Genomic DNA, 12,123 nt, shown 5'->3' with positions numbered 1-12,123 from the left:
GAACAGCCTACAAAAATCCTCACCAAAAGCACTGTGTGCTCTCTTCATATTGTAAATTGTTTCATTGGAATTTGAACCTAAGAACAATAAGTATAAATCTGATTATGTTTATCCCAAAGAAAACAGGCTAAAATCAATTGCTAAAATTAAGGGAACTAGCTTATATCTGTTAAAATAAATAATGAAATAAATAAATCAGTATGTCATACATTACTGGCTAAATTATGCAAAATTGGCATATTTGGTAAAATGTAACTCCTTCTATATTTATTAACTGATGTGATATAAAACTATCATGGTGATTTTCGAAATGTATGCATAAAAGTTGGTTAAAAACAGCATTTAAGTTCTTGCAGGTAAAAATCGTGTTGGCTAGTGTTATTACTTTTTGCTAACATGTCTAAAATTTAATGCACTGCAAAGATTAACTAACTTGTAGTGCTTGTATATTGCTAGAGGTGTAGATGGTATATTCTCCCTATTATTTTTGAAACAGTTGATCCAAAATATTAGTTATGATTTTATTCTCAAACACTATATCTTGATGTTTATAAATATAATCATTTATAAATTTGTTTATCATTTATCAATTGCCGAGGAAACTTTTTACAATTGGATGAATTGAATGCAGACTTTACAGAATACTAATTTGTTATACAGCAAAATCTCGTTAATACAAACTCGGTTTATACAAAGTACTCGTTTATATGAAGCACATACTATTCCCCTGAAAAAGGATAGGCTTTTCTATGTGAATATATTCGTTTATTACAAAATTCAGTTAATATGTGTTATAAAGTTTTTTTTTTTTTTTCACCCTGTGAGAAATAAATACAGTAGACTCTTGATTTTCCGGGATAGATGGTAAAAAACAAATCCCGGATAATCGATTTCCAGGTTAATCCAAAAATACAGAAGTCCCTGACATACGTAAAAGATGCTTTCCAGGACTTCTTACTTCGTTGAGTTTTATGTAACTCGGGAATGACTAATAACATATTGCTACTATATTATTATTGACAAATCTGAATTCAGTGCGATATTTGTTTATGTTTGACCATTTTCATACATCCTTATTAGTTTAATTTTCTGATCCAAATCGATAGCTTTCCTTTTCTTGTTAGATTTACTAGTACCGCTGTCACTTATTCTCTTAGTCGGCACCACGATAACGGTCAAAATGAAATTTTTTGTAAAGAACTTCACAGGATTAAGGCAAAAACTCACTATTATCACCCCATGTGAGCTCACATTTTGCTAAAGCACATTTCTGGAGGTCACTACCATAGAACAATAAAAACAATTTGCACTTTCCGTGTTATTGGGTTTTTCTGTTCATGCATCTAATTATAAACGGGTAGTAAACTATATTTTATTGCATTTGCAAAAATACCGATAACTGGAATTCTGTGGGTTTTTACGTTATTATGGTAAAATTGTGTCCCCTTCACTGAAATCTTCAATCATATAAAAAAAAAAAAAACCATAAATAAATTGTAAGAATCTTCTCTTCTCTTCTTTCCTATTTTTTTTGCTTGTTACTCCGTATCTCACTTGTGCAATTGGTGTGTGCCATGATCGTCGTTATTGATTGCTTATTTTATTTATTTATTTTTTTTTTGTTTGTCTTAAATTTTACAATCTTGAAAAAAAAAAAAAAAAAAAAAAAGAGTGAAAAAAAATTAACATAAATCCATAGTTGTGTAAGTCAGGGACTTACTGTATCGAAAAATGTTCAGCATCCTACGTAAAATGATATATGGCGATAGATAAAAAACTTACCGTGCGCTATCGCATGTCCAATACAATGCTTCCCTTTATTTTTTTGCAATGTCGATTTTAAGTCAATAGCTTTCCTATATTTTTTACAATGTTGCATATAGTGAACAAACTATACGCAACATCATTATTCACCAACATTATAACGGTTCATTAGAGATTTAACGGATGCACCGTTTTCAAACTTTTGAATAATTTCAAGTTTTTGTTTAACTGAAAGCACAACTCTTTTGCGTTTACTCATCATTTTCGCAATTTCTAAACAAAAAAAATTTTTACTATAAAAAAAATTTCGACATCCTTGACATAAATAATTAAACTAAATTTGTCTTTTTGCGGTGCAACAGAACACAACAATCGACGCAACACACTAAAACAAACTAAACATTTGTTCTCTTTTTTTTTTTGTTTTTTTTTTGTGCGACGAGTGTGAAGACAGCGGGAGTTGCAAGATAATAGGTACACTAATCTCCCAATGACGACTTATAATGCTGCTTGTCACTTATTAATGACTTGCAAAACATCTGTTTATACCTATTCTATTTATTACTTGAATTTTATGATTTCTGGTTGATTTTTTTTAAATTTGGAATCTTGAAGTGTCCCGATTGATCTAATCCCGGTAAATCGAGAGTCTGCTGTATTGTCATTTTGTATGTTTAATACAAATCTTGGCAGAGCTATCCAATTATTGTCCCCGGCCACCTGGCTCCGTACTTCCCAAAGGATGGCACTGACTTGTTAGAAATTAGTTTTGTGTAAACAAAAGCAGTTTATGGTAGCTACAATGTCAAGTGCACTCTGAAAAACATCTTTCTGAAGGATGAATTAACAAAATTCATTTATTAATTTAATAAATTAAATTAACAAAAGAATAAATAGTTTTTCTAAGTTGTTTACATGCACTCTCTCGCTCTCCAAGGGGAATAAGGTCAGTTGCAATTGACCTTATTACATACGATAGCAAAGAGTCTTTTGCTATCGTATACAGCAATCTATTTTTTGTTGAACGTTTTGCTGATTCTAGACCGTTGTACAGCACATTCTGCTGAGACACTTAAGTTTACAAATATACAGCTGTTGTTTTTACCCCCCAATACCACCAGTTTAATGCAACCACTGGATCAAGGTATTATTTATAACCTCAAGAGAGCATATAGAGCTCACCTGATAAGGTCTGCAACATAGGAGGGAACAATTTGCAGCCAAATTGGAATGTCTTGGATGCTATCCATAATCTTGTTATTGCTTGGGAAAGTATTGCATCAAGTGTTATAATCAGTGCTTCAGAAAGAGTGGCTTTGGAGAGAAAATCGAAAAACATGGTCGAGCAGATGAATGTGATAGCAACAGTGAGGAATGGAGGAATTTGAAGGAGCATATGGATTTTGTTGGTGAATTTGAAGAGTTTGTGAAGGTGGATGATGAAGTTGCAACCACTGCAATGCCAACATCAGAAGAGCTGCCGGGTACCAAAACAAAACGATGATGTTTTTGTTACCAGTGAAAGTGAAGAAGCGTGCACACTGCCATCTAAAAGAGATGCCCAAAATGCAATGAACATAATAGAGAGAATGTGTTGGCCTGCAGTAACATTGATAAAGAAACAACTATTTCATTTGATAATGTCTGTGCTGCAGTTGAAAATGCATATAGGACAAAAGCTCAGCAAACAACATTGGATTCTTTCCTTAAATTAGATTAATTTATTAAAAAGTTAATAAATTGTATTTGTATTTGTAATTCTTTTTACTGCATTACTAAAATACAGTAAACCCCTGCTATTCGCGGTATCTATATTTGTGGTTTTGCGTATTCGCGGTCGCTGATTTAATATAAAATGAAACCTAAAAAAATGTGAATTTTAAAGCGCCGTGAACATTTTCTGCCATAAAAAAACATGGGCATAGCTAAAATTACCTCACCTGGTCAAAACAGCGCTCAGTGGGTGGGGGAGAGGGGTAAAAAAATCGCAAGCGTGGATGTTTCTCGCTAATCCTTGTTCAGCATGTGTTATGCACTTGTCATGGAAGGTTTCGTCGTTTGCTTTTAATTTATATGCTTATAAATTGAATAAATTTATCAATTTATATGCTTACAAAAGTGATAAATCTACCGTTTTGCAGTGCAAAACAGACTTTTTCGAGTGTGTTAACGGAAGAAAGTGACTTTATTGTGGACAAGTTCTTTCTAACCCGTACAAAAATATGGCTACGAATAACAAGGGAAATGTGAAAATATCAAAGAAGGTGATGACATTAGCGAATAAAATTGAGTTATTAGACAAAATTTCTAATGGTGAAAGTGTCTCCTCAGTGGAAAAACATTATAAAATCAATGAGTCAACGGTATGATCAATCAAAAAATCGGAAGAAAAAATCTGCTGTGGTGTCCGTGAAAACGTGCTAATCGCTCCAAAAATTTGCTTTGTAACACTTGAAGTTAAATTAGAAAAAATGGAAAAGGCTTTAAATCTGTGGATAGAAGACCGAACTCGAAATAAAATTCCGTTAAGTTCACTGATCATTCGTGAAAAGGCAAAACTCCTTTATCAACACTTTAGTGAAACTGGTGATAGCACTGGCGGGATAAGTTTTTTAGCTAGCAAAAACGCTGGTTTGAAAGATTTGTTTGAAATTTCTAATAAATATTACCTTTAATATTAAATTGTTTCTTATTTTCATTTCGATGCCATATGCTTGCATTTCGCTATGTACTGTCTATGTACATAGTCATATTATGAAGGTACATATAATACATACATAGACAAAATTTTAGACTAGTTTTTCTTGTATATTTCATACTTTGGAATGGAACCCCTTTATTACTATGGGAGCCATAACTCAGTATTCGCGTTTTCGGTATTCGCGGCATTTCTCAGCAACGTAACCCCCGCAAATAGCGGGGGTTTAACTGTATTGTATATATCAAAATATATACTGTACAGTATTTTCATTTCCCTTAATATTGCTTTTCTCTTAGTTTATCTTACAAATAAAATAAAATCTTTAAAAAATATGTTATTCCTCTCGCTGTATTGCTAGAGAAGGCTTTTGTTTTTATTTTATTTTTATTTTTAAATTTTATTAATTATTTTTGATATTATTATTATTTATTATTCTTAGATCTACAGTATGTACAAAAAAAAAAAAAAAAGGTAAAATTTTGACACTTTTGGGGGCCTCGTTATTACAAAACTTGAAAATTTAGGTCCCTTGAACTTTGTATTAACGAGATTCCACTGTATTTTTGTTTCCATGAGAATACATTTATTAACTTTATTCCAGTATATTCATGGTATTATTAAAGTTTTGCCTTAACAAAATTCTTCATGTATATACATTTTTATATTTATTGCTGAATAATGTGTGTATTTATAGATGTTAATTGAATTCTGCGAAGGTGGTGCAGTTGATAGTATAATGATTGACTTAGAAAAACCATTAAATGAATCGCAGATTTGTTATCTTTGCCATGAAATCTGTCAAGGACTTTCATTTTTGCACAAGAACAAAGTTATCCATAGGGATCTGAAAGCTGGAAATGTTCTTCTTACTTTAGAGGGAGGAGTCAAATTAGGTAATTAATGGATTCATTTAAATAATTGGATATATATTAAAAATAAATTTGAATAAATATATACATTAGACTTCAATTATAACATTTCCACATATAACACTCTCCCACTTTTAGCGCTCTTTTATTTTGATTCCATAGTCATTTGTATGAAGTGCCGTGCATTTTTTTTTTTTTTTTTAAATGGATAATGCTGCAATATGAATACTTTCCACTATATTGTTCTTTTTTTATTCTTTTTTTTTTTTTTTTTTTCTTATTGTTTTGTGTGTTCAGTGCAGTATCAATAAATTTCCTTAATATCATCATTATTATGTTAATACTACATTTATTACATTTATATAGTAATACTGAAGATATGATGTTTTGCTTAATTTAATAAAATATATTTAAAAATTTTAAATTTTTTAAAGCAAATAAAGGATTGAAGGTGCTAAAACAGCTAGCAAATATATTAATTGTGTAGGTTTCAGCTTACATACAGGTCATTGCTTTATAAACACCTCAAAAAGGCTAAACAAAAAGTAATGTTATTTACCAAAATATTGATGAAAATTGAAAAATAGTCTCCAGAGAGAGGTGGATCTTTGGGACCATTCCCTTGAAAGTATTCTAATTGGAATTTATTGTATATATATACAAAGGGTACTAGGAAAGTTTTGCAATACAGCTTTGTTTATTTAATTTTTTCAAAGTAATTTCCTCTACATTCAATACACCTCTCCATCCTCCGAAACCAATCTTTAAACCAGTTCTGCCAAGTTTCACTAGGGAGTAAAGCACACTCGTTGTCCCAAGCCCGTAGAAGGTCCTCATCACTGGAAAACCGCCTCCCTTTTAGCTTCATTTTCACATGCGGGAACAGTGCAAAGTCGCAGGGAGCAAGGTCTGGACTGTAGGGAGGGTGCTCGAGAAGTTTCAGTCCTGTCGTGGTCAAATATTCGGTGCAGGCTTTGGCGCGGTTAGCTGGAGCATTATCGTGATGGAGGTACCAGGTGTCCATTCTTGACTTTGGCCGCAGGTTCTTCATAGATCCAATGACTTTAGGCAGGCATTTTTCAGTATACCACTTAGCTGTGACTGTCTTCTGCGTGTCCAAAACGACACGTTCCACAATTCCACTCGATTTGAAAAATACAGCTATCATTTTCTTCTTTACGGATCGGGATTTTCTGACAATTACGGGTGTGTCGTCATCATCAAAGACCCAAACTTTGTTTTGAGCCTTGGTCGTCAGATCGTAATAGTACAGCCAAGTCTCGTCACCTGTCACGATGTTGTTCACATACCGAGATTGTCCCTTATCAAACTTTTTTAACATCTCCCGGCACCAAGTCACACGTCGTGTCATCTGCTCTTCAGTCAGTTGATGCGGCACCCAGAGAGAACAAAGTTTCTTCACGTGCAAATGATCTTGCAGAATCGAACGAATTGCTGGTGCATTTAGACCCAAAGTATCCTCTATCTGTTGGTAGGTCACTCGCCTGTTTTCTTCAAGCATTTTCCTCACAGCAGTAACGTTTTCCTCCGTAATTGACGTTCGTGGCCTTCCCGGCCTCTCAGAATCCTCCAGAGTGAAATTTCCCCTTTGGAATTCTCTATACCACCTGAATATCATTGTACGATGTGGACAATCATCATCTAGTGCAAGAGTCATTTCTTCTAAGCACTGGTCTATGGTTAAACCACGCACGAAATTATACCGCAAAACTGTCCTTATCTCATTTCGTGACCACGATGCCATCGCAAGCACTTTACACTCTCACTACTAATGAATAACTGAGCCCATCGACTTGGCGCAGCGGCTACTATGCACGTATGAACATGTCTCAACATGCAGCAACAAGCAGCTTCATGTGATTCATTGTTGCGTCATATTGCAAAACTTTCCTAGTACCCTTTGTATATAAATGTACATCATGATTGAAACCGAAACCCTTTTTAAACGAAACTTACAACCAAAGGAAGATATGCTTTTAAATGTGTAATGCAAGTAATCTCCAGAACTTATTTATTGAATTTAGCAGTCTATCAAGGCAGCCCTAGGTGCCAAGTGATTCTGTGATCAAGCGACATTGCTCTGAATTAGCTCTCTTTCTTGAAATAGAAATTGTTTCCTTATTTAAAGTCTTCATTAACACACAATTAGATAATATATAGTAAAGAAAGAAAGAAAGAAACTTTACTAGATCAAGAAGGAAAGTAACCTCTTTTCTTTTTCTTTTCTTGTATATATATATATATATATATATTAATTACTAACCTTCTAGTGAGAGAGCATCTCTTCAGGCTAGTATGCTGCTACTTTAAATGATCATGGAATAATACATTTAGAGTAGCAGCATGATTTTTAAAGTACATTTAAAGTGATGTAATGTTAATGTTTAATAATTTATGTTTTTCTGCTGTCAGTTCAGTGCATTAGTTAAAAAAAATAGTCACTTCCATTGATACTTTAAATTAAAGCAATTTGTAAAAATGTTTCTGCAAGTGCATCAGTTCTTTTAAACATAAATTTGAATCTTTCCCCAACCACTGGATGCTGAGGTCTTCTTCTCTTGCCATATATTTTTTCCTGATAATATAAAGTTTTATTTTTTTTTAATTGCTCACCCAACTTACTGATTGCACCTGTAGTAGTGATGACCTGTTGAAAACCGAAAATAATTTTTAACAACTTTGTATGGTTTACAAATCATTTGTATTTTGGGTGATGATATTCCATTTTAAAAATACATAAACCGTTTCTTTATTACTTTTACAAATTTGAGTCAACTGAATTATATATGTTGCATTATATAATGTATAGTAGAAAAAATTGCTACAAAACCAGTCATGAACTTGTGATGCCATTTATGTTTGTAAAATGCACTGCCTAATGAAAATGTCTCTTCATTATGACACTGCAAAAGTTTTGATTTTGCACTATTGTGATGTTGAGTTTGGGCACCATTTTTTGTTGCAAAGGACCAACTCTTTAAACCAATAAAGTTCAGCCTTAATTGAATAGCTGCTTATAGTTGAGGATCCATAATAAAAGTCATCACGCTATACCTTTTTAGAAAGTTACACCAATCCTTTGCAACAGATTATTGAGTTTGTGTAAATAAAGAATTTGGCATTCAGCCTTGCTTCTGCCAGAAGGTGAGCTGTAAAATGTGGTAATCAGGTTGGATTTTGTGGATTCTAGGATTTGTTGAACCCTTTCAAGTTGGAAACAACTTTCAATGAAACATTTCAATATTTAAAGCTCTCCTTACAGATGCCTTCATATACACCACATTCAAAAATTGCCTCACTCTACTTGAACTTAGGGTAAAATGCAAACTCATCTCATAGATAATTTCTAGATCAGCACTGATCAGTTCAACTTCAGAGGCATCCAGCCACTCTGAGCTGGTTGCATTGGCAAAGTTTGGAAAGAGCTACTCAGAACAGAGAACAGCAGCTAGTGAACATCTTGTAGTATACAAGATTTTATAGGATCGTATCAATTCATATACAACAAGACAACATATACCAATGAGCTTGCTTTGATGTTCATTCAGTGCTTGCCAACATCTCAGTATCAGATGCAGGTAACAACTTTGCTTTGGTCCTGGAGCCCTTTATTAATATAGGTAATTATTGCTCCTTTAACCAGGGATGTGAAGCTAATTGAACTCAGTTAACCTAAATATATATATATATACAGTAAGCACCGGTTGTAGTGATCACATTTGAAAACTGAATTTTGATTCTAATAAATGGCGATTCTAATAAGTGAAAATCGATAAATATTATCCAGAGGCTATAAAAATAAAGATATGAAGCGCACATTTACACTTTATTACCAAAGGTTCATTACCAATTAAATGTTACATGAAAATCAGAAGAATATTATCCACAGATTAGCAAAATAAACTAAATATATTTACATACATAGCTTAATTAATATATATATTAATTAAACATAACACTTTGTAATATGATTATAATTTAAAATAGTCACTTATTTTAGATTGCTTCAAATTATCACTACAAAGTCTAGATTTTTCAGTATTGTATAACAGTCTATATTCACAATCACTTGCACCAGTTTCTTCCAAAGATCAAACAAATGATAAACTTTTTGAAATCAAGAGAGAGAGAACCTAAACAGTGGCGATCCAGCGTGAGACAAAACAGAAAGGAAGAAACTATTCTAGCCAGATTACGCATTCGTCATATATTCCTCACTCACAGCTATATACTAAGAAACAGTGACCCTCCACAATGCAGTAACTATTTATGCCCATTAACAGTAAAGCATATCATCATAGAATGCCTGCAATCAATATCAGAAAGAACAGAAAACAGCCTTTTCCTCTAATTTTAATAATTGCAATCACTTAACACTACAGTGTGTCCTAGGAGATCGAGAGAGAACATGGATGACATTTTTCTTTTCCTAAAATTGATAAATAAATATCACCTTATCTGAACCCCTATCACCGGTAAGAAAAACGAAGAAAATATCGGATAGTAATTAGTGCATTATAACCTAAGAATCTAACAACAAATCTAACAACAACAACAGTTGTTGTTAGATTTGTTGTTAGATTCTTCCAATGCTGTCCTCAGGACGGCTATAGCTTCACGAGTTTGCTGTTTTGTAACTTGAATTCGTTCGGGTTCATCTTCATTTCCCTCCTCCTCTTTGGTGAAATTATCAATAACAGACTGGGCAATTTCTTCATCTGTTAAATTCTTCACCATCTATGTCCACCCAATCATTAAACTCCTGTTCACCCATGTCTTCAGGCTTTTCAACATGATCAGTATCATGACTTAGTTGACCATCATGAATAATTAATCCACATTTTTTGAAACAGTTGCTAATGCATGTTTTGGAAACTTCATTCCAGGCACTCATTGTCATATGAAGTGCATCTAGAACAGTTATCTGCTTTGCGATATCGGATGATGTTCCCAAACCGTCATCTGTAGACTGGATGATTCTTCACCTCATACCCAATCTATAAAAAGTCTTAAAGGTTTTTATTATTCCCTGGTCGAGAGGTTGAATTGGTGATATGGTATTTGAAGGTAGAAAAACTAATTCAATGTTTTTGAAAGTCAACTTTGGATGAGCTGGGCAGTTGTCCAAAACCAATGCAATTTTTTTGTTTTTCTTATCCAATTTCAAATCCCATTTACGAAGGTAATTTTTAAATAAAGAAGCTGTCATCCAAGCGTTGGTATTATTGGCATATTCAACAGGCGGCTGTTTTACTCCTTTAAAACATTTAAGCGATTTACTTTTGCCAATAACTAATGGCTTCATCTTGATTGTTCCCGTCATGTTGCATGTTAAAAGAACTGTAATTCTGTTCTTGATCTTCTTTCCTGCAGATGCAGAGGAATTTTTAAAAATCATGCAGTGGTCTCTGGTAGCCCTGTAGTACAACCCTGTTTCATCTGTATTAAAAATGTCTTCAGGATTATAAGTGCTTAACATAGTTTGCCAAGAGGTGTCAGTTGCAGAACCATCAGAATCCTGTTTTTCTCTGAAGTTTTTTGTAAACAATATCATGCTCTCCTTCCATTTTGTCAGCCATGTGTCCGTTGCCTTAAACCTTTTGTGTAGTTTTTCATCAAAATCATTAGCTTTTTTAAGAAGAATGCTAAGATTGATTGGTGCATTAAATGAGCTGGCCTGTTTGAACCAAATGAGCAGAGTTTCATCTACTGTTTGGCATTTCTCTTCATGCTTCATTTTTCTGATTTCACTAATCACATTAGTGTTTAATTTGTGCATTATTTTAACAATTTTGATAAAGATGACTGAGGCACTCCTAATTTTACTGCCACTTCCTTTTGAGACATATTGCCTAAGTTTAATTTATCGTACGTTTCTGTAATTCGTAACTTATCGTACGTTTCTATAATTCGTAACTTATCTTTCACACTCAAATTCACTCTCTTTTCCGTTCAATGACTTATTTTTTTTGGGTATTAAAATTTAAAACATTAAAAAAGATAAGCATCAATCATTAACAAAGCACACGGCACACACACACACAAATTGGAACTAACACGACACATGCAAGTGAAACAAAGTTTAGATATAGAAATCAAGGGAAGTTTCAGTGAATGGGGAAACACACACATTTCACCATAATAACGTGAAAACACAGAATTCCAGCTATCAGTATTATCGCAAATACAATAAGATTGAGTTTACTACCTGTTTATTGCACTAGCAGAATTGCATTAACAGAAAAGCCCAATAAACCGGAAACTGCAAATTGTTTTTGTTGTTTTATGGTTGTGACCTTTATAAATGTGATCTCCAGAAATGAGCTTTAGAAAAATATCACAGAAGTGTTCAAAATTGATTCTTATAACCGAAAATGTGATGATTCTAATAAATGATGAAAGTGTAGTGCCTTTTATTATTTGAATCAGTGTTTTTATTGAATTGAATTAAAATAAACGACTGTTTATTTTAATTCAGTTATTTCTGCTCTTTTAAAAGTTTACTTACAGCACTTACTGTGTATATATGTATATAGCTCATCCTGCTGAAATGTATGATATACATTTGAAAAATGGCGTGTATAAAAATGCATATTATAGTGTGAACATTTTCATATAACAAACAGTCAGAGATATTTACCCCAATATTAGAGTCAGTAATACAGTCAAGGATCAATATTTACCCCATTTTGAAACTTATTTTTATCCATACAAATATCACTATTATTAGTAACTAAATATTTAAAGAAAAATTAAAACTCAGTGGTT

The 12,123-nt window shown here is 32.9% G+C and overlaps 1 protein-coding gene across 1 annotated transcript in view; it reads left to right on the top strand.

The window, feature by feature from the left end:
- Positions 1 to 12,123, top strand: part of LOC150078339 (serine/threonine-protein kinase 10-like) — a 387,198-nt gene that overhangs the window by 49,546 nt on the left and 325,529 nt on the right. Inside the window, exon 3 of the mRNA XM_090385108.1 lies at positions 5,160 to 5,358. Within this exon, the coding sequence (XP_090241234.1) occupies positions 5,160 to 5,358 (199 nt within the window). The remainder of the gene's footprint in view (positions 1 to 5,159; positions 5,359 to 12,123) is intronic.

Source organism: Mastigoproctus giganteus, chromosome 11, assembly GCF_048544385.1.
Source record: "Mastigoproctus giganteus isolate SK-2022 chromosome 11, ASM4854438v1, whole genome shotgun sequence".
Classification (NCBI taxonomy): domain Eukaryota; kingdom Metazoa; phylum Arthropoda; class Arachnida; order Uropygi; family Thelyphonidae; genus Mastigoproctus; species Mastigoproctus giganteus.
The sequence above is the reverse complement of the archived record's forward strand: the minus strand, read 5'-3'. Positions and strand labels throughout refer to the sequence as shown.